A 23,363-nucleotide genomic window follows, 5' to 3' on the forward strand; every position below is an offset into this window, starting at 1 on the left:
GGGAGGGGTTAGAGGAAGTGGACATTTCCACTCCACTCGTCTGCGGTCCGTAGGTGATTGATGTGACACCCGCGTGCGTTCTTTAGAATAGGCCCACACATGCGATACGTTCACGCGATACAAGGACACTTGGCGAGAGTAGCGTCTTGTTTCCACCCGTATTATGTATTAAATGTACGAGTGCAGTGCCCAATTATTTCAAACACTAAGACTTAGATGGAGCAAGTGAGATAGAAGACTGCTGGCTGTTGCGCAGCACGTTCCTGATTTTCTGGTAGTTTTGCTGCGGGAGCCCAGTGATTTGCTTCCCAACCAGGCCTATCCATCAGCTTCAGTACCCACGATGTAAACTCAGACACTAGATGCCCACGGTGGGGACCCCAGACTCGATACGTGGAAGTATCCTAGCGGTCAGAGGTTGCGTTTCCCCACAATTCTAAAGGAAGTACATTGACAAATTTGAATATGCTTTCTGAAGTACAAAGCACAGGGCATGAATAGAGGCTTCTACAGTAGCTCTTGACAGCATAGTCTAGGTCCTGTGATTGGGCAAGCAAAGGATCGAAATAGCCAATGAAACGGTACATGGGAAAAGTTTACTTGCCATTCTCATTTGTGACGACACATTAAGATTAATCCAATCAGCAGCGAATTCTTACTAACCTTATTTGAATACCACATTTATAAATAATCGAGGCGCAGCACACAGGTTACTTTTTCAGGACCTGGCATTACGGTTGTGCTGTTTAACGTTGCAATGCCTGAGCCCATGAAGTCCGCGCCCGCCCCGAAGAAGGGCTCCAAGAAGGCCGTGACCAAGGCGCAGAAGAAGGACGGCAAGAAGCGCAAGCGCAGCCGCAAGGAGAGCTACTCGGTGTACGTGTACAAGGTGCTCAAGCAGGTGCACCCGGACACGGGCATCTCGTCCAAGGCCATGGGCATCATGAACTCCTTCGTCAACGACATCTTCGAGCGCATCGCGGGCGAGGCGTCGCGCCTGGCGCATTACAACAAGCGCTCGACCATCACGTCCCGGGAGATCCAGACGGCCGTGCGCCTGCTGCTGCCCGGGGAGCTGGCCAAGCACGCGGTGTCCGAGGGCACCAAGGCCGTCACCAAGTACACCAGCTCCAAGTAGACTCGCGGGGAAGCCGCTTGACTTCCAACCCCAAAGGCTCTTTTCAGAGCCACGCATTCTCTCAACAGATGAGTTGTAACATTGTCACTTCAGAGGTTTTTCGAACTGAATTTAAACCGCTCTGTTTTATGGAAGCAGTCTAGGGACTATTTGCAAGTTATCCAGCAATAATTACAGCTACCACAAATTATAAACTTTGAGCAAGGAAAGCTCGGTGGACCATTAATCATTTAGTACCACTTAAGTATTTATTTACTTATACATAAATACGTATCACACAAGTACAGTTTGATTTGAAAATGGACTTTCAATTGTACAGCTCTCATTCTCTTGTGCAGTTCTTCAAATTGATCCTGAATTTGGTGACAGTTTACCGATAGCATAGGCCATCTGGTAACGGCTTGGTTCTCTGCAGTGTTTTTGTTTATATAGAATAGTATTGCTTAAACAAGTGCTGAAAACGAATTTTTCCCAAAACAGAGAGGTGCTTCTGGTTTACTTGCTCTGCAATTGGTCCAATTTCTGCTTGAGGCGCTCAGCTGCGAGGGCGGGGCGGGGCGGGGGGCGGGGCCTGTGCTGTGTCTGTAAGGCGCCCAGGGAGAGGAACTGGAATTCGTCTGTGGGAGGCCTTCCGAGGTTGCCTGTTGGCTAGATGGCCTCAGGGTCTGGAGGGCTCCTTGACTCTCAAAAACAGCCTTGCTTTTAGCATCCGAAAAGAGAAAGCCTAGAATGAGAGGGTGGCCACAGTAGCTTTTGTGACCTAGTTAGAAATGTCACACACTCTCACTTTTAACACTTTCTATTCATGAGAAGCAAGTCTCTTAAATTTGTCCCATATTCAGAAGGGGAATAAGGCGCCACCTTTCCAGGTAAGGATGGTAAAATATTTGTGGACATATTTTAAAACCATATCATCCTCGTGATGCTTTAAATACTTTAATGTCCAAATTACTTGTGCTTTAAAGGTTAGATAGAAACCAGCTGGAAAATCACTTGGACCTATTACCTTTTGGGAGATTTTTAAGAATCCCAGCAACTAGCAATTGGCCTCTATCCATAGAGACCAAAGCCAGTGAAACTCCCATATGCTGCCCTGGTACACTTTTCTTTGAGAATGTGAAGGACAAAACAGTCTCCTCTGCCGTTCAATTAAGCCAGCACATAATAGGTACTTTACAAAGGTATTTAGAGCGCTGAATTCACTCTTCTGAGAACTGAACAGCAATGTGGCAAACAGTTCTCAGGTGCGTGATTGTTGCTGGCATGTCCAACAAACAGAAAGGAATGTGTTTTTTAAAGGAAACCAATTTAAAGAGAACGTAAATATCATAAAAATGTAACTTTCCCAAATGACTGGGGTATATGAACACATACCATATTTAATAGTATAAAAAACCATAAAATTTAAATGTTGACAAGCTAACATTAATTTAATAATTTACTTAAAATTTTTAATTTAAATTTTAATTTAAAATTTTAATCAGATTGAGTCTTCTCTCTCTCTCGAGGGATGTCCATGCCGTTCCCCTACTTTGCCAGGAATGTTGGCTTTGCCTTTCCCCTAAGCTCCAGGGGCCTTTCTTTTGCCTCTGGAGATTTCTGGAGAAAATCTGTTGCTTTTACATTACACACACCAAAAAGAAAACGATGAATGCTTAAAAAATACAATGTTTAAAGTGTAAGGTAACAGATTAAGAGTTAGCAGGAGGAAATAAAGGGGGAAGAAACTGAATAGACTTTAGTCCTGAAGGTTTGTAAGGAGATTCTCCACAAGTATCAAACTAATCTAGTAATCAAGGAAGCTTACAGCCAATTACTTTCATTTCACTTTATCTTTCATTAAGACCTAAAAAAGTGGAAGAAAGAAGGAGACAGGGAAGGAGAAGAGCAAACTGGTAATCACTCTTTAAAAATCTGCAAGCAGAAAATGCACTTGAGCTATTTACTTGGGAACTCCCAAACTCATTAAATTTAGGCAAAAATATTCCAATTTTGCATAAAAAAGAAAATACAGTAATATTAAGATCGTTGTGACTTAGTGCAAAGTTAAGGAACTGCCCTCACATGTGACAACAACTGCAAAATCCAGGGTTTTCCAAAACCACGCTCAGATTGAACAATTCACTAGAAGGACTCACAGAACTCACTGAAAACTACTACACTCATGGTTAAGGTTTAGTACATCAAAGGTACACAGATTACAACCAGCCAACAGAATCAGCACAAGGAGCAGAGTCCAGCAGGGTCTGAGAGTCCCAGCTTCTAGCAGTCTTTCCCCAGGGGAGTCATGGAGCTGGTGAACACCTCCCTACAGTGCTGTGTGATGACATCTTGCCAACCAGGGAAACTCACAAGCCCTGGTGTCCGGCCGTTTATGGGGGCTTTATCACATAGACATGACTGACTTTTCACAGAGTTGATCTTGAGTCTCCAGTGCCTCTGGAGGTGGTGGAGATAGCCTGAAGGCCCTGTGACATGCAGCATGACGTTATTAACTAATTAAAATATACATTTGTCTGTAGCAACAGGGTTAGAAGTCAGAGCTGAGTTGTCCCTTTCAGGGACGCCCTTTCCTCATGTTCAGGACAGGATATTACTAGTACACTCCTTCTTAGAGGTATTTTAAGAACTGAGATAATTCATGTAAAACTCATCAATAATTATGGACATATAAGGACTTAGTGATTGTTAGTGATTACGCTTCCTTAATCACTGATTTAAAATGCAAATCAGAATTGCCAATTCTCTTCAGGAGAAAAACAAAGGAGAAGAATGCGAGCTTTTAAACTGTTTGAATTTCACCTACGTGTTGGGGTTTGGAGCAAAGATCCTGTTTTGCAGGAACATCTCTTGAGTAACTATAGTGAGTCATTATCTATTCATGCTGCTAAGGACTACAGTGTAGGTGATTCTGCAGAGATACTTCATAGCACCTTAAAGAAGTAAATACAAAAAGGATCCTTTCATTGTGTAACAAATGTTAATTAACAAATTTGTTAATTAACAAATGTTAATGCAGGAGGCAAAATGGCACCTAACAAATGAACACCTTTTATTTTCTTAAACTGGGAAAGGACGAATACAGAGAAGAATGCATACATTACCTTAAAAGTGTGAATCATCCCATAGAAGTTACGAAATACAAAAACTCTGGCCTGCCTGCCAATTAGTGTTTATCTCCCAGGAATCCCACCCATCCTGGTTTGCCACACTGATTTATAGAAAGATCAATACCTGAGTGGAGTGGAGGAGCCCAAAGTGTTCTAGACTTACCATTTTACTTTGGTTTGAATCATAAAAGTAGAATTTACTCGTGTTACAAGGTTACTTACTGGTAATTCATTATTTCCCACGGACTACCTTTGTTTAGAGAAATCTGAACGAAAGGGTGCAAAAAAGCCTTATGCGTAAGATGTCATTATTAATAAAATGTGTGAAGAACTGGAATTCTGTATTAACTTTAAATTCAAATCTTTCTCCTAACATACCCCTCTTCTAAACATAGTTTAATTTTGTTATCTTCTGGTTTCCAGGTCTGAGTGGATGACACCTAAGGATTGTTTTGGCTTGGATAACGTTGCTGAAGGGAAACAGATTTGTTTGGCTAAGCCCATATGAGAGAGATCATCTCCGACACCGGAATCAAGGGACACACCACACTTAGGAGCAAAGGGTCTCCAACTTGACGTGCACTGAAATCGGAGTGCTGGGCCCCGCCGCACCGCCTCTGAACACTAGACCGGAGGTAGCAGCGGCCATTCCCATTTTTTCTATTATCCAGGTGGTGCCACTGCAGCTGGTCCGGAGACCACACCTGGAGAAAGAACGGTGCTTTCCTGAAATGTTGCTATCGAAGTGCCATGCAAACCCGAAAAATCACTGTGGTTTAAACCGGAAGCGAGAAGTCCTGAAAATTGGCAGGACCCGCCTCCCAGGGCGGGCGCGCAGGGGCGCAAGGGAAATCGCGCCACGCCCAGCTACCCGGCTACTGCCATCTCCCCACTTCCCAAGCCACTCCCCGCAGGCCTCCCTCTGGAGCCAACACCCGCGCCCCGCGTCCTCTTTCTCCCCCATAACCCCGCCCCGTCTCTCCGCAGCCCCGCCCCTCCACGCCGGCTTCCTCGCTGGCCCTCGCCAGGTGCCCTCCTCACGTCCAGACGGAGGCGCACTTTACGCACATCACGCAAGTTCGCCAGGTTACGCGCTAGGGCCCCCGTCCCCGTGGGGTCTCTCGGACGTACTTCCGCCGGTCGCCTGTCATTGGCTGCTGCGCGGAGGGGGCTCGGCCTCCATCTGCGGACTGCCAATGGATACGCTGGAGGTGCGAGCGGTTCTTGGGCGAGAAGCGAGGCACCGCCCTCCACGGTCTGTTTCCTCCTTTCCCGGCTGTTTCTGAGCTGCAGGCTGAAGACGGCCTCGTCCTCTCCGCAGACGCCAGAATTCTTACTGCCCCCACGTGCATAGGGCATGGGTGGGAGGATGGAGGGTGTGCGTGCATGGGTGTGTGTGGATTATTTCCTACGTGAATAGGTCATTTTTTTCAGGGCCAGGAAGCACAGGGCCTAGGGCCCAGGGTATTTTTAGAGGTTCACAAAGATTTATTTTAATTTCTAAAATCAGAAGAAAAACTTTTAGGTCGCTGAAAATGTAAATGTTAATGCATTAATTTTCATATGATTTTAGTAGGGTTATTTTTGCTCCTGTTATTTGAATGGAGGAAGGGGCCCAGGAAGGCAAAAGGACCAAGTTAGGCCCAGAAAAGACAATGCAGAATTGAACGCCAGTATCACAAAACCCTTCCCTGTTCTTTGTATTTCATTTTTAAAGGAAAAAAAACTTTTAGTAACACCACATTTTCAGTACCTTACAGATGTTAATTTGTAATTCTTGTACACATCTGTGCCATTTCACCCCCGGATTTACTGAATCACCCCAAAGGTAAAATATGTCCAATGTTGTATAGTTAAGAAGTGGCAGAGGAGATCCTGTCCCTCGAAGTTTAGCTCCAGGGTGCCTGCTCAAACCCATTACGTGAAAGATGTGATTGATCTCTTGGTAACTCTAAGCGATTAATCCAAATAACAGCAGGTAAAATTTAGAGAGACTTCTGCCAGCCTCATCCGACGCCCCCTTGTCCACTTGGTCTGTAAAGATCTGGACGCACTCTGGCACAGCTTCGCGCAGCTCACAGCCCTGGGGATGCTGCTTTCGTCCCTCTCGAAGTGCCGGCCCTGAGTCGAGACCCACCTTTCTTTAGTCCCCTCTCTCGCTTTCTTTTGCAGGAGCCAGGGGGAGATTTTGACTATCTGTGCTCATCAACGTGAATTTTACAGCGCTTTACCAAAAATGCATCAAGGTTTCGTGACATAACACTGAATATTTAGGTTATTTAGGAATTTATGGACATTTTGGCACACTGAATCATCACAATATGTAAACATTATATAGCTGTTAATTCAAGTCAATCTTGTTTTGTGTCCTTCAGTGGTATTTCATAGTTTTATTCATATAGGTCTGGAACGTTATTTTTCTTGGTCTTAGATCCTTAGGATCCATTATACTGTTATGAATGGTGTCGATTTTTCTACTTCAATTCCAGGTAAGTCACAGCTAATATTATAACTAGGTGCTCATAAATCACTCATAAATCTACAATCCTGCTGAGCTTCATGAAACCCATTCATAGATTGTCATGGATTTTCACAATGACATGTTACCGAACAGCCGTTGGGGTCACACTGCCCACTGCCACCCTCTAGGCAAAACTGCAGAGGCCAAGGTTTGGAGATAAAGGAAAGAAGTCTTTATTAAAAAGTGTCACAATTTTGGAATAGCAGCTTTCCACAGGCATTAGTTACATGTATAGACAGAGCCAGAGAGCCCTTTGATTTCGTATCTTCCAGCCCATAACCCCATGGGCTCTGGAGGCGTTCAGCTCCTCAGCCAGTCCCGTCCTAGACTGTTTGCCCATGCCCCAGGGCACACCTCCTATGGCCCCTCCCTACTTTTCCCCAGTCATCTGATCAGATTTCTGTTTCCCCCTTTAACAGGTCTGGACTTCGTATTTTTACCAAGGCAAATGGGTGGAGGTCTCATACTTCTGCAGCTACTTCCAACTGGCCATGGGCAGAGTCCCACCTCTCCCCTAACAGAAAGGGGGTGTGGTGCGGAGGGAGGCCTTCACACAAGAGAGAAGGATCTTGCAACGTCCAGGTCAGTTTGCTGTTGCTGGGAGGTGGCGTGTGCGGTGTCGAAAGGATAACATGAGGGACAAGCTGGCATCCTTCTAGTTCTCTGGAGGTAACAAATTTGACAAGATTAGAAGGCACAATCAAAACCGTAACTGCTTGGCTGAATAGGGAGGGACCAATTCTGCAATGTCCCACATTGGGAAAAGAGTGGCTTCCCTGGAGGAATTTGTGCAAGGGGTGTCACACCTGTGCAAAGCCCTTTGCCCACTAGACTTAACTCAGGGTGAGAGGAAATGGGATTCTCCCCCTTTAACACCTTTGTGCCCTGTCTGTCCCATCTATTAAGGCAGAAAAGGAAACCAGGTCAGGTTTTTTGTTTTTTGTGGAGTTTTTTAGATTTTATTTCTTTTTAGAGAGAGTGGAAGGGAGGGAGAAAGAGAGGGAGAGAAACATCAATGTGCGAGAGATACCTCTATTGGTCGCCTCTCACACACCCCACACTGGGGACCTGGCCTACAACCCAGGCATATGTCCTGACTGGGAATTGAACTGGTGACCTTTAGGTTTGCAGGCCAGCACTCAATCCATGGAGCCACGCCAGCCAGGGTGGAAACCAGTTTTAAAGTGAAACCTACAGACCACCCCATACTCACCAACCCGACTGACTACTTAGTCTAGCCAGACGGTCAAGACTCAGGAGGCAGTGATGCAGGTGGGCTTCACAAGTGAGGCCTATGTCGTGTACACAGCCACCCAGGTAATGTCATAGGCGTGTGCCCTACAAAAACAGAAGTGAGAACACACAGGTGAATTCATGCCACAAATCACAAAGCAGTCTCTGAGTCCCTGAGACCTCCTTTTGAGAAGACACCCAGTTGCAAGCCTTTGGCTGGAATGACATCCAACAAAGACAGTTTGACAAACCCTTCTTGCTCGTACATCGAGCGTCTCTGATAATGTCACAAACCCGGTTTAACTCCCCAGGGGAAACAAAACTTTGCAGACAGCTGCACTAGACCAGTGCCCACCCCTGAGCACTGTGGTGGTTGTTCCGACACAAGTTTTCCCCCGAGGGTCACCCTCACTGGCCTCAACAGGACAGCATCAGGTACAGTTGCCATGTCTGCACAAACACAACCAGAGCCGCAGTTGATCACGTAGGACCTTGAAGTCTGCTGTGCTGGGACTCACACGAGGAACCACAGGTCCTCTCGGCCTCATGGTAACAACCAGAGTCCCGGCCTGCTTCAGGCACGACATTCCAACAAAGCTGTGGTTAAGAAAACCACCGTGGGAAGTGGGTCTTGTCGGTTTTGTGCAAAGAAACTTGATGCCATCTTCAGAATGCCGAATTCTGGAGGGATCGGGGAGGGGGGAAATTACTACGTGTGAAGGAAAACCCTTGTCCTTCCAGTACCCACCAAGGTGCATTGCCATGCCTTACACCTTTCGTTGTTTAATTTCCACTTGATGTGAGGTTTTAACAAACTCTCAGAAACCTCATTTTCCTGCCAGAACAGAAACAAAACAAAATCTAAAGCAAAGACACTTCCAAAAGAGTCGGGGAGACTAGAACCAGCCTTAGAGTCTTGTCTGCTCTCCCACCGGCCCCACTAACCAGTCACAGTCTCAAAGGGCCCCAAAGCCCCAACGGTGGAGGCATTACCTCCCACCAGTGCACCCGCGGGCCTCCCTGCGGAGACCTGACTTACCTCCTGATCTCACCGCAGAGGCATGCTCTCTCACCCCAGGCCAGATTCCTTCTGCACCAAGGGACCCTTCCTGCCTCTTCCACACGGCGAGGGCATTCTTTCCAACCTACCTCACAGACGGCCTCTCCTATGTCCTGAAGGCCAACCAACAGAGACAGAGGCCCCTCCTGAGGGGCCCCAGACAGCAGAGTTCAAACCATGTTCCCACAGCACCAGAAAACAAGCAAAGAAACCAGGCAAGCAAAGAATAATGGCGCCCAAGAGTGAGGTTTCTTCTTCTCCAGGCTCAAAGTTTTCAGAACCTGTGTATATGCCTTCACTCATTCAGAAATAACTGTAACTCACTCTCAATCCTTGTTTAGTCTTGTCTTCCTCACAGTGGGAAGGGCCATACTCTAACTCGGTGTCTGGCAGCTAAGAAGTCCGTGGCTTTTTTTTTCCAATTTTTTTAATTTAATTATTTTTCAAGTACAGTTTTCTGTCTATTACTCCCATCCCATCCCACCCCCCATCCTCCCCCCTCCCTCCCATTTCCACCGTTCTCAGTTATTGTCCATGTATCTTTTATATAGGTTCCTCTAAATCCCTCCCTTATTTCCCCTGAAATTCCCTCCCCTCTCCCCTCTGGTCACTGTCAGCCTGTAGTCCATGGCTTTATAAGCACGTGAGTAAAGTAAAAGAATATTGTCACTGTGTATTGGGGATCACTCTCCTTTTCTGGAAGAGGACTTTCAAATGTCCTCCTGGAGTGCAGGTCCAGTTGTCCCCTCCAGAATCAGCCACAGCAGCAGGGTCTGTGTCCTCCTCCTGCAGTGCCCATTTTACCTGTGGGTGGTGCGTCCAGAGCTGGACTCCCATCAGCCCCAGGGAGGAATGCATTGCGCTGCCATAGGGGACCAGTCCACGGCTCCGCCAGCTGCCGCTTGGGGCCCCGAGGCTTCCAGTCTCTCGTCTGTGGGCGTGGTTAGTACGGACAGCACTAAGGGGGTGCCAGCTTCCGATCTCCCTGAGGGGGGCGACTTAAGCTCTCTGCCCTCTGGTTGGGGAGGAGGCGTGTAAACCGTGTATTCAGAAGGTAGACTTTGCAATTTACTGGGTGGCTGCAAACTGCTCGGCCAAGAATCGGCTTAGTTTCCCTGTTCCCCTTGTCCTGGCTTGCTGGTTTGCCTCATATTTATACAACTGACACAATGACATGAATAAATCTCAAAAACATTTTTCTGACCACCTAAGCCAGACAGGACATACTGTGTGACTCCATTTAGGCAACATTCTACAAAGTTCAAGCCTACTCAATTCCATTTTCCCTTAACAGTGTCAGGCATTCCCTCCTCCAGTGGCCCACCTCCTTGCAGTAGGCACATTGATGGGCACCAAGGCGGCCTCTCCTCCCCCCTTGAGGGTCCCACTTCCTCCTTTGGCCTCCCCACCTGGTTTCTAAGAACACCGTGGGCTGCTTCACCTTCCTAGCTTCCTGGGTGTTGTGGACTTTAAAGACAGTGTCCCCCGGCCCAGAAGGAGTCACTCCCAACGCCCCATCTAACTTCTGAAGCTCCCATCTAGTACCGGGGGCACTTTGCCCGATGAAAGTCCTGTTCACCATCCACACACACTCTGCAGCCTCTGGTCGGTGTCAGTGTTCCTCCTGTAGGCCTGACAGGTCCTCTAGAAACTCAGAAGCGTCCCTGTCGGGTCTTGGTGGAACAGCCAGTGTCCTGTTGGCTGGGACACCCCCTTCTTTAGCCCTTCCAGCAGGCACTTTCTGTAACTCCCGGGAAGGCGAGCTGCCCCTCCCTGTATTTGCACTCCAGTGGGGCTCTGTCGAGGGACTTGCCCCAGCTGGCTTGGGGATCCCGTCAGGATTCCCTTGGTGGAGACGCTGGGCCCCTTCATTTGCCCTGTTTGTAACCAGCAGTGAACAAGACACTTAGGAGAGACTGCACACCTGCCAGTTTGGATGAAGGGTGGCACAAATGGAGGCGATGAGCCCTGCTGTCCTCTGAGGATCATCTCTGAGGGGTTCTTAGGCCTCCTCCCTTCTCTGTCCCATCAAGAGATTCTCTGTCCCCGGCAAAACCCTATTCTGCAACCACCTAAGCGCATGGACAGAACGGATTTCACCCCGTCTGCCTAACTGTCGCCAATTCTGTTTCACTTGCACGATGGTACGATGACCTAGTGAGCCACGTACCATTCCTCACAACCCAAAACATCCACAGGCCACACAGTGTTGCAGCAAAGACAACACCTCGTTGGACACCGGATAATGGCAGCACACGCTGCAGGCCACCAAAACCTACCCAGCGGGCTCCCTCAACAGGCCAGCAGAGAACTCATCCAGCCCAAACTACAACCAGAAAAAAATCCAAGAAACCTGAGAACGTATAAACAAAACCGGTATCCATGACTCCCTTATTCCAAACAGGACTCACAAGCAAATCTGCCATCAGTCTCACAAACCATGGTCCCCGCAATGGCTTCCCCAGAGCAGTCCTCACCCGGACCTCGTTTCCTGGCGTGTCCCCTGAGCTGTTTCTTTTTCACCAGCCAGGCATGTTCAGGCTGCTGATGGCTTGAGCAGACGTGCAGAGAAATTCACGGAGACTGGGCGACCCCACAGGCCCACCCCTGGGGTCAATCAGACACAAGCAGTTAGGGTGCCACCAGAGTCAAAATTCTAGAGGCAAAGGTTTGGTGATAAAGGAAAGGAGTCTTCACCCCAAAAGGACACAATTTTGGAGTAGCACCTTTCCACATGTATTAGTCAATTAAGCTTATCAATAGGGTTAAGCTCTTTAACTCTTTAATATCACTTTGATCACTTAATCCTATGAATTAAGGCTAAACTCTTTAATACCCGAGTTCTATCATCCCCCTGTTAGTTTTTAATTACCTTATTTCTATAGGATTAGTTTACAAACTCAAAACAATAGAACCTACAAAAGCTACACAATTTTGTAAGAGTGGCAGGCTTCTGCCTCACAGCTCCTCTCCTCTAGAACGCCCAGAGAAGAAGGACCCTGCCGCCCTCTGCCAGGCCAGCCCGACCCTAGGCTGCGCCCAGAGTTCCTTCTCCCATCCAAAAGCCACCCCAAGTCCATTCAAGTTACCTTTCCTTGGGAAACTCAGGCGGCTGCAGCATCACCACCCAAGGACCCTGGGGAAAGAGAGAGCTGCACCCAGAGCGCCCAGCCCAGAGCTCGTGAATTTCACATCTCCTGGCCCATGATGCCCATTCAGCATTTCAGACAATCCAGTCCTACATGGTTTACTGTTGCCTGGGCAACCTCCTCCTATGGTCTCTTCCCACTCCTCCCCTGTGATCAGATCTCTCTGTATCGATATTATTTTTAAACACTAAAGATAACATCTTTTTGCCCTGGTTACTGTGGCTCAGTGAGTTAAGCGCCAGCCTGCCATCTGAAAAGGTCGTCAGTTCGATTCCCAGTCAGGGCACAAGCCTGGGTTGTGGGCCAGGTCCCCAGTAGGGGGCGTGTGGGAGGGAACTGATCGTGTTTCTCTCCCTCTCTTTCTGGATCTCTTCCCCTCCCTCTAAGAAAGGAAATAAATATGGCCCTGGGCACACAACTCAGTTGGGTAGGGAATCATCCCGATATGCCAAGATTGCAGGTTCCACCCCTGGTGGGACACATACAAGAACTGACCAGTAAATGCATAAATAAGTGGAACAACAAATTAATGTCTCTCTCTATGCTCTCCTCTCAAATAATTTTTTTAAAAAAGGACTTAGCACTCCTGTGGAATTAAATATTGTTTTTAAGAAGTAAATAAATAAAATCTTAAAAATGTATAACATCTTTTGTTACGAATCTTTATCCTTTCTACTTCTTGTCTTTGTCTCAGGACAGTGACTGGGCCCGTGGTGTCATATCAGAGAATAGTACCACAAAGCTTTGTCTTTCTTTTAGACTTTTTGGGAATCCTTTCAAAAATGGTCATTAAATGTTTTGCTCACTGTAGCTACTCCTTATGAAATAGCCACTCTTTCTCATTCTAGTCTATTGAAAATATATGTGATAAAACAAAAAAAATTAAAAAGAAAATGTGTATGATGAAAGAGTTATCTTCATGCAAGTATTTTTCCAGTATCTGTGGAGACTACCGCAGCATTTTTTCTCTACTGCTATCTTTCACTGGAAGATTTATGGAGTTAAGCTTTTCTTCCATTCTTGGAATAAATTCTGTGTTTACTATTATTTTTTAAATAGTATCATCTCTTGGTTTCCATGTGCATGTTTTTTAAATAGCGCTTTTTTATGAATGTTCATAAGACAAGACTACACTTTTCTGTCGCCTCTTTTTTTATTTTTTTCTTTCTTCTAGTTTAAATAATAAAGCTATACGTTTTCAAAGAAAGAGAGAGCTATGATTTTGTTTTGAAACGCCTTCTGGTAAACAGGGACGATCAATTCCTTAAATTGAACTAAAAGCGTTACAACCCAACTGTGCTTGCTATCATTTGGGTTGAAGCGAATAGGAAAGATTTTTTTAGCTGGCTGTCCCATTTTCTTATCATTATAACCTGTTTCCTGGAAATTATCTTGTATATCTTGAACGTTATCGGTGAATGTTAAGTTTATTTTTTTTGGTAAGAGTGGTCCACAGCATTCTTACGGTTCTTAATCTCTCGGCTTGGTGCAATGCTTCCCCTTCTTCGTATCTGTGTGCTCTTTTGCAGAACTTGGGTTCCAGACCCTTCCCTCCCCTGTGGGTTTATCTTTGCCTTCATGGGACACTAGGTGGCGCTGCGAGCCCGCCGCAATTCGATTTACACTGTAGTTCTGTGATTAACCCCTTGTGGCAAATTTCCTGGGCCCTCCTCCACGGAGTCCTGCCCAGACCAACAGGCATCTTCCTAGGGATCTTTCAAAAACAAAAATTCCCCTCTACCTTATGCTTTCTCAAGGGACCCTGGCTTTACGCTAGGAGTCTCCAGTTCAGTCCGAGGGCCCTCTTCCCCAGCGGGGAAGACACTTTCATTAACAAAGCTCAGAATCTGGATAATGAAATTCGCCCCAGGGAAGCCAGTCGGTTCCATTTATCACTCCGGTTTCCTTTAGCTCCTAGGTTTTCATTGTTCTGAGAGACTTCAGGTTTCTTGTTACTGAACAAGAATGTTTAATTCTGTTCTGGGCTATTTGGTTTCTTGGTATCAGGAAGGCTTTCCCGGAATAACATTGTGGAAGAAACTCCCGGAAACTCGGCTCTTCTCGGCAATGCAGTGAAGAGTTAACGACCAGCGAGTCTATTAGCCTGCAAGCTGGGTTTATTGCTGATCGGGTCTCCTGGGAGAGAACAGGGCCTACTAAGGTGGGGGCTGGAAGGCAGAGGTTCAGGGGGAAGCAGGGCGAAGGTAAGGACGGCGATGGCCGGGGTGGCAAGCCCGTGTGGCCAGAGGCCGGGCGGCCTGGTCCAGCGACCGGAGAGCCGGGAGTGCGAAGCCCGAGTCCTCTGTCCTGAGGACTCCAGTGGCTGGCGGGCTGGGGGAGGGTGACAAAGTTACATACTGACTGACAGTCTAAGGTGGTGCCCGAATTCCAGGACGGGGCGGGAATACCAAACGTATTAAATGGTTTCTTCCTCTAGGCACTGTGGGCGCTTCTGCGCCTCTGAGGCCTTGGGAGGAAGGCTCAGTTTCAAAGGCTTTCCTTCCCAGATAATGAAAAAAGATACTTAGAATTCCAAGGACTGCTGAGTCAGTGGGTGGGACAGGTATCCCTCCTCCTCCCTGCCTTGGTTTGCTGTCTATCTTACCCAGCAACATCTTGTTTTTCACCTTGGGAATGAAAGTCTTCACAGTGTCCAGCTNCTAGTCACTGTGGGCCCTTCTGCGCCTCTGAGGCCTTGGGAGGAAGGCTCAGTTTCAAAGGCTTTCCTTCCCAGATAATGAAAAAAGATACTTAGAATTCCAAGGACTGCTGAGTCAGTGGGTGGGACAGGTATCCCTCCTCCTCCCTGCCTTGGTTTGCTGTCTATCTTACCCAGCAACATCTTGTTTTTCACCTTGGGAATGAAAGTCTTCACAGTGTCCAGCTCTAGCCCCATCAAAAGTTTGGCTTTGAAATGTGTTTGATATTCATATTGCTCTACACTGTGCTGTCTCTTGATAGTTCCTCCTCATTCTTATTTCTTCTTACTATTTTTTAAATCCACACGCAATTTATTTTCAGACTCCAGTGAGCGAAGCACTTTCTAATGCACATTTTCATTACACATTTTAGTACACCGTTTATTACATTCATTACACTGATGCACACTTTAGCTTTATGAAAAGGTAAACATACAAAGATAAATATTGTTCATATTCCAAAACGCTGACACAATACTGTCCTGAGAAAGGCAAACTGAAACGTCTACCACAATCAGGTAACAAAATAATTACACAGTCCATTGAAGTTTATGTCTCCCTTTATTCTGGAGTCATATTTTACGTAAATGTTAAAAAGCGAATTACTGTTCTTGGGTCTGGAGAGAGTTTTATGGGGAAGAGTCGATCAGAGAAATCCACTCACTGAAGAGCAAAGTGTTTATTTTTTAAGAGAAGGATCCTGGCGTCCAAGTAACCCTTTGACTCGTCATCAAATGCTTGCTCTCCCAACGGGGCCTTGTTGAGGGCTAAGGGGAACTAGCCAGAACATAGCCCTAAGGAAGCAAAAGGCGTTTTACTAACTAACGCAAAGAGGCCCCGGGACACGCCCGAAGAGCAGGGTGTGTTCCAGGATGTGATGTAAGAGCAACAAGGTTAGTCAGGCAGATAGCCATCTGAACGGTCACTAGGGGGAAAAATTTTACCCCTGTGCACAAGCTCAACTGACCAATCAGGTAAAGGAGCACGAGCCAGTGCACGACTTAACTCACCAATAATCAGTAACCCTATTGTGCCCCTGAGCCAACCGCTAACCGCTACATCTGCTTCTGTATCCAGCTTGCTTGCGCGCCTCCTTAAAACCCTAAGCCTGTAAGCGTTTGGCGCGACTCCCCTTTGCAGCCCTCGCGGTCACTGTGTCTCTGGACATTTTGGAGAGTTCCCCCCTGCGCAGGTTAAACTTGGCCAATAAAGTAACATCTTTGGAACCCTGAAAGTCTCCGACATTTGTTCTCGTGGTTGGTGAATGCAACAGGCCTCAGAAACTGCCCGGAGAGGCAATTTGCAAGGTATCCAGCTTCTGTTTTTTATTAAGTAATTGTTATGTTTCAGTAATTGCATTTCAAATTAAAGTAAAACCAAGTGTTTCACATTTTACACTTTAAATTCTTAAACATCAGACCCAGCCATGTTTAAATGACATGTCATCGAATGTAACTGAGAATACTGACTTTTATCTGAGACCAGTGGACCCTAAAACACAGGAAAGGTTCTAGGAACTCTTACCCCTCTTCCCTATTCCAATCTTGGTTGACTGCAAGGGGCCACCTTCTCCCCCAAGGAATTAGGACCCAAGGATGAACTCTTTGGTGACCTGTGACACATCGTCCAAATTTTCGTTGACTCATCCACGATTCACTGAACTCCTAGCCCCACTGACCAACCACAGCAATACACTTACCAGCCAAAGGACACTTCCTCCATGCCCTCAGGCCTCTGAACTTTTCACCCATCCTCGGCCTCAAGGGTCCCTCCAGAGAACTGGATGGCCTCAGAGTAAAACGTCACCTGATCTGCTGTTTCATCAAATCTCTTATTACTCTTATTTTTCTATACAAAGTTGTTTCTGGTCTTGTTAACTCCTTTCTAGAAAGACAATCCCCTTTTGCTTAACCCTCCAGAAGCTTGAAGATCTTATGCCAGTCACCTGGGCACTATGGCAACAGTCTCTCACCTCCTGTCAANGAATTAGGACCCAAGGATGAACTCTTTGGTGACACATCGTCCAAATTTTCGTTGACTCATCCACGATTCACTGAACTCCTAGCCCCACTGACCAACCACAGCAATACACTTATCAGCCAAAGGACACTTCCTCCATGCCCTCAGGCCTCTGAACTTTTCACCCATCCTCGGCCTCAAGGGTCCCTCCAGAGAACTGGATGGCCTCAGAGTAAAAGGTCACCTGATCTGCTGTTTCATCAAATCTCTTATTACTCTTATTTTTCTATACAAAGTTGTTTCTGGTCTTGTTAACTCCTTTCTAGAAAGACAATCCCCTTTTGCTTAACCCTCCAGAAGCTTGAAGATCTTATGCCAGTCACCTGGGCACTATGGCAACAGTCTCTCACCTCCTGTCAATAATCCTTCCCCCAAACGGCTCTAATTACTGAGTCTGGCCCTGTATTCTCATGAACACAATCCTTGGACTGCTCTGTCTGCCCTTGCCCTGTGTGTATTTCACTAGGTTCACGTACACGTGGAATGAGCACTTCACTTTGGGCCAGTCCTCACCACACTTCAATGTTCTACAGAGGCCAGGTTTGTCTTATGGAAAATTCACAAAATTCAGCCAATTAATTCTGAGATCTAATTGTCTTTTGCCAATTCCTGACTCAGGCGGCACTGCATTTAGCAACTGGAAAAGGCTCTGAGGGTGGGCTGTGTGTGCTACCTGGAAAGTTTTCGCAGGAAAAAGTGTGGAGCAAGGAAGCTATTAACAAAAGAAAGCAAAAGCACATTCTCGGGAAGCTTTTTCCAGGAAACAGAACAGGAGGGCCTTCTCATGCAGATTGCCCCATTTTACTAAGGGGGGGATGGAGAGGGCCCAGGTGACTGATTGCATCACTGCTGCTTGACCAGAAAATTCCAGATTTGTTCACTAGGATTATGTTTCTGGGACAGGTTGACACTGTAATTGGATCAGGTATTAAATCTAGGTTTCGTCTCGAGCTCGAGTTATATCATTTTGGGCCTTTGCTTTTTCCTTTCACAATCTATTCATGATTCACACACCTAAAAAAAGTAGTTGTTTGATCCCTTATGTCTTTTATTTAAAGCCTATAAACCCAATGGTTACACTTGAGCAAATGGTCAAGGCTTATTGACTTGATGCTTTTATTTATTATTCATGTTCTCTTTCGAGTTGGAAGTGAATCAGACCACAAACGTCTTGTGCTGGCAGACAATGTACTTTAGTCACAGAATATTACATGTGTTAGTACCAAGAGGAACCATTTTCCTAGTGAAATCTCCTGGGGAGGAAGAAATCTGAGTGCTGTTAGAGAAATGTTCACCCCTAAAGTGAAGCATGATTATTTAACCCTAGGGCCTTAGCTCTCAATTGGTGGCTTTCAACTCTAGCCATAAAGGAAACATATTAGCATTCTCAGCTGGTGATGCTAATACAAACAGCAGCAACAACAAAAGCTAATGGTAATGCTAATGACAAATGACCCTAGAAAAGAATGGAAGAGGAGGGTGTTTAAAATTATGTGTGGAAAATAGAAGGGATTCTGGGTAGTGCTCCTTCATGCCCTTCGTTTTTTCTGGAGAACGCCTTCCCTGCAGGTGAAGGTCAAAGATCCCTGAGTGCCTTCCTTCAGAAACTAGGGCACGTAGGTCACCCGAACACCTCCTTGAGCGGCCGAGTCTGCTGTGTAGGTCTGGGGTGCAGACCAGGCGTCTGCGTTTCCATCCTGCTCCTCGGTGACTCGCTGCTGCAGCTGGTCCAAGGGCCACAACTCCCAGAGTCCCAAGTAGAAAAAACGCTATTACATTAAGTGGGAAGCAGAGTCAATGGAAGTCAAGCCCATTTCTCCAGGAGGCAGGCCAGTAAAGGCCAGCGGGGCTGCGTAAGGCTCCAGTTAAGAAAACTGGGGGATCTCTCCGAGAAAGTGCTGGACTAGAAAAGAAGGATGATTGCAGCAGCTGAGCGACAGCTGGGCCACCCTGTGTGCAAAAGCCCAGCCCTGAGGATGACCGAGTGCTTATGAACTGACCACAGGGGCTGAACGAAAAAGAGCAGTAGCTTATCTTACCATTAGAAAGGCGAGGCAATGGTTTACAATTACAGAAAAATCCAGTCCCTGCCTCTCCAGGTATATATCGTTTACTTTTCTGTAAAATGAAAAAAAAGGGGTAATATTCACTCAGGGCGATATGATTAAATAAACAACTATGTATAAAGCACATTAGCTATTATTCTGAGCATTGCCACACTGACTACTTTGGAATGAAGAAATGATGAAGTTGAATAGGTCTTCCGGAAACTTCCCCAATACGGAAGTGAGAACAAATGAACTATTGTATAAACAAAAGAAAGACGTCGTAGACTCAGGAGCATGGTCCTCTTGGACGCCAGACTGTCCCATGCAGCGTGTACCGCGTGCCTGCTGTTAATAAAAAAAGCAAGTTCGGGAAGGACACACCTCTGGAAAAAGACAGGAATAAAATAACTAGGTGACCAGCCGATTTCAGCCGGAGGATAGTAATTAAAACAAAGCTGTTAAACAGCCCGTGTTTTCACTTTAATGTTACTGTCAAACCGTTGAACCAGTTAGACTGGAGGACGAGGTCGGACCCTCCTCCGTGACTAGACCGGGAGGGAGTCGACACTTCCCAGTAGGAAGAACTGTAGCCATACTGAGCAACAAATTCCTCCCCCGTTTCCCGTCAAGCAACATCGTCCTGCTTTCTCACCGAGCTTCCCACTCCCTGCCCTTTATCTTCACGCTTCGTTTCTGCATGGCGTCTGCAGGGAGAGACTTTGTCCTCTGATTACTCCGGGTGGGAAAATCACCTACTTCTTTCCAGTTCTTTCCCAGCGTCGCTTCTGGATTCAAACGTACAGATGCGTTGGCGCCTTGCAGCCCTGCTTCCCGCGCCCGGGCATGTTGATCTAAGAAAAGTGCAAGGGCTGCATTTTCTATAATCCTTTTTAGGCATGAAAAAGAATTGTGTCATTGTTTAAAACTGCAACTTCATTTTAACGAATGAGAATGCAAATTTGGAATTCTTGCGCTCTGATTGGACAGAGCTAAATATTTTGACGTTGCTCTGAATACCTACCAATCAGACACAGGCCTCTGGTTTAGCACCTTATTTGCATGTCAGGTTCTATATAAAAAAGGACACGGCATGCTCTGCCGCTACTTTTCCTCTTAGCAGTCTCCCTATTTTTTGCGACCATGCCTGAGCCAGCCAAGTCCGCGCCCGCCCCGAAGAAGGGCTCCAAGAAGGCGGTGACCAAGGCGCAGAAGAAGGACGGCAAGAAGCGCAAGCGCAGCCGCAAGGAGAGCTACTCGGTGTACGTGTACAAGGTGCTCAAGCAGGTGCACCCGGACACGGGCATCTCGTCCAAGGCCATGGGCATCATGAACTCCTTCGTCAACGACATCTTCGAGCGCATCGCGGGCGAGGCGTCGCGCCTGGCGCATTACAACAAGCGCTCGACCATCACGTCCCGGGAGATCCAGACGGCCGTGCGCCTGCTGCTGCCCGGGGAGCTGGCCAAGCACGCGGTGTCCGAGGGCACCAAGGCCGTCACCAAGTACACCAGCTCCAAGTAGACTCGCGGGGAAGCCGCTTGTCTCCCAACCCCAAAGGCTCTTTTCAGAGCCACTCATGTTTTCATATAAAGAGCTGCGCGCTGGCATGTGCACAGTAACTTCTGAAAATCCTGATGTAGATGCGCGGGGCGTCCGGTAGGTGTCGCTGCGGCCCGCCGCCTTGTTCCTTTGTGCGGTCTAATTACTTCCTCGTTCCCCTCCCTTTGCCTGAGGCCGTTTCGAGTCCTGGGTAAGCGTTTTATCTCGGGTTAAACCTATTAGGCAATTTCAGCTACCCCCGGGGAGGGAACAATCGTTACAGCAACTTTCTTTTTCTTTCCCAACTTTATAATAAGATGCTGGGAATCAGGTTTTTGGTGTTTTTTGTTTGTTTGTTTGTTTATTTTTGTGGCAAAGCGTACAATCTACACTCGCTAGTTGCCTTCACAAGCTAGACCTCCAGGAAAATTCAGTATTCAGTCTTTTCACTAGACTGGCTCTGCAGTCTCCAATGCGTCCTTCACTCTCGGTCACTTGAGTTCCCTTTCGGGCCCATCCCCCCATCCTGCCTCCAGGTCTCTGCTGCTCTCAGCTCAACGTCTCGGGAACCTTGGCCGGGAAAAGAGGGGCCCGGGGTCGGTGAGGACGTGCAGGGGAAGAAGGATGGAGGAGTGGGAGATGCTATTCGACGTTCGTGTGCCGGACCCTGAGGTCTGGAAACCTACAGGCTGTGATCACACAATGCCAAGGAGGCTGGGCCCAAAGATATAAGCCTCGGGACTAACCTACCCTCGGCTGGGAACGGAGGCGCAGTCACCCTCCCGGAAGAGAAGACAGGAGACGAAGGTTTGTCGGCGGCACCACACCCGTAAATGTTGTAACACTCAATGCAGCAAGAAGCCCCCATCCCTAGACAGCCTTCCCAGCCTGTCTATCCAGCCTCCCTCTATTATGGCAAAAAGGGAAAATAAGCGCGAAGGCACAAGTTGTTGCTGCTTTTCAGGTTACCAAGTCAAGTGCCTTTCAATTTTTCTGGTCACCTTGAATTCGTTTGAGCTTAATTAGTACTGAAGGTCCTGCCATAGAGAATCTAGTTTCTATTCCAGGCCCCGTGCCTTTTAAAAAGCACTCCTGGTCCTGTATTATCCCCGCCCAGAGCCTTTCAATGACCCCCCCACACACACACACACACACAGGCCCCACCCTACGCAGAAGCAGAAATTGTAGTAAGGTCTCAGGCCCGAGTCTGGCCCACTCACGTCTAACTCAAAGCCAGCCTCAGAGGATCCTTATTCTCCTGTTTGTTTTTTGTTTCTCTGTCACCGTTGTTTGACCTCTGTTTTTGTTTGTGTTCTCACTGGAGGGGGGGTGGGGTGGATTTGAACACTTCCAGCCTGTCCTTTGCAGTTTTTCTCTGCCTGAAATGCCTTGTTCCACATCCAACCCCCCTCCCCACCCTATGCACAGTTTATTCATCGGCTCCCATTGCTACTTATTCATCACGTTCTTTGAAAAGCTGTCCTCCACTGATCAAGGCCCTCCCTGCCCCCGAGGGCTGGCCGAGTACTCAGCCCCACACTCGGGGTTCCCACGGAGCAGGGGACCAGGAGGACTGGTGGGATGAGTCAGCAGTGGATCCCTGAGCTGCAGTGGCACTCTGCCTTCCCTGGAGCACACGCTGGGAGCGAGGTGAGAGATGAGGGGGCCTGGAGCTGTATTAGGAGAGGAGGAGGGCAAATGACCCCTGGGGAGATGCCCGCAGCTGCCAGGAGCCTTCTGGGCAGCCAGACAGCTTCCACAAGGTTCACTCATTTAGCTGACAAGCAGTGACTTATGCCCTGAGGACCTAGGCCACTGGTCCCCAAACCAGGCTGCCTCAGGATCGCCTGGTCAGGGGGCTTGCTTAAAGCACAGACGGCTGGTCCCTCACCCAGACTTCCTTTCACTGGCTCTCGGGAGATCTGGGAACTTGGCTTTCTCGAAGTTCTCAGAACACCTAGGTGCTGCCTATCCAGTACTATGCTTTGAAAACGTGATATATGGGAAAGAACAAGCTGACCATCGCTGCTATAAGTATGTATACGAGCCCTGTGAAATGTCCACGTGTGTGTAGTTTTCAACGGATTCTCAGAAAGGTTTGATCCACATGTTATGAATAACTACGCTTCCAAAGAGAAACATTACTTTAAAGCTTCCAGATTCCAAGTTGCCTAAGACATACATGTAGTCCACCCCTCTGTCCTTAACATGTAATGAGCCCTGGGGTTCTGTCCAGCGTGGGCACAGTGGAAGTACCAAGGAAAAAGCTCACTTGGTATCAGGTTTCCTTAAAAAGAAACTTCAGGCTAATAGAGATTCCCACCCTGCTAAATAAAGCATAGAAAACCGCGTTTAGTAAAGTTAAGCCACACCACTATTACAAAGACTCGACAACAATGTAGCTGTTACTCTGGTCCCACCGGAACAGACCCCTGATTCGTCGGCTCTGGGGGGCAGACGTGCCCCTCCTGGTCATTCAGGAACTCTTGTTCCACACAAGGGTTGTTCTACCACCTCTGGGGCCTGCCGTCCTCAGGCCGGGCGACACCAGCACCTTCCTACCGGGAGAACGGTTTTTAATCCCAAGTCTGAGGGACTCCTACCCAGGTTTGTTTAATATTTACACATCTACACCTCTAAGTTAAGAAACACGTTATTTGAAAAAAGACTAGTCCACACTTTACTTTTAAAACCTTAGTATGCTGTTAGTACATAGCAAGTACAAACTGTAACTTACTGCTATGAATTTAAACCTGAAGTAGCGGGAAACAAATGTCAAGGCAATTAACAGGCCACCAGCAACAGCACCGAACACCACGCGCACAGAAACACACCCCGCTCATTAGT

General features: G+C 47.3%; 2 protein-coding genes across 2 annotated transcripts; both read left to right on the top strand.

Annotated features, from left to right (window-relative positions):
* Positions 1 to 742: 742 nt before the first annotated feature.
* On the top strand, positions 743 to 1,172 carry LOC118990701 (histone H2B type 1-C/E/F/G/I-like). The gene has a single exon (XM_037051437.1). The coding sequence runs from the start codon at positions 758 to 760 to the stop codon at positions 1,136 to 1,138; it is 381 nt and encodes a 126-aa protein (XP_036907332.1). The 5' UTR covers positions 743 to 757; the 3' UTR covers positions 1,139 to 1,172.
* An 18,930-nt stretch (positions 1,173 to 20,102) lies between these two features.
* Positions 20,103 to 20,554, top strand: LOC118990702 (histone H2B type 1-C/E/F/G/I). Its single transcript, XM_037051438.1, has one exon. It carries the CDS (start codon positions 20,118 to 20,120, stop codon positions 20,496 to 20,498), a length of 381 nt encoding a protein of 126 aa, XP_036907333.1. The 5' UTR covers positions 20,103 to 20,117; the 3' UTR covers positions 20,499 to 20,554.
* Positions 20,555 to 23,363: the final 2,809 nt, after the last annotated feature.

The sequence above is a fragment of the Sturnira hondurensis genome, unplaced genomic scaffold, assembly GCF_014824575.4.
Source record: "Sturnira hondurensis isolate 20B ecotype Veracruz unplaced genomic scaffold, ASM1482457v3 Scaffold0007217, whole genome shotgun sequence".
Lineage (NCBI taxonomy): Eukaryota > Metazoa > Chordata > Mammalia > Chiroptera > Phyllostomidae > Sturnira > Sturnira hondurensis.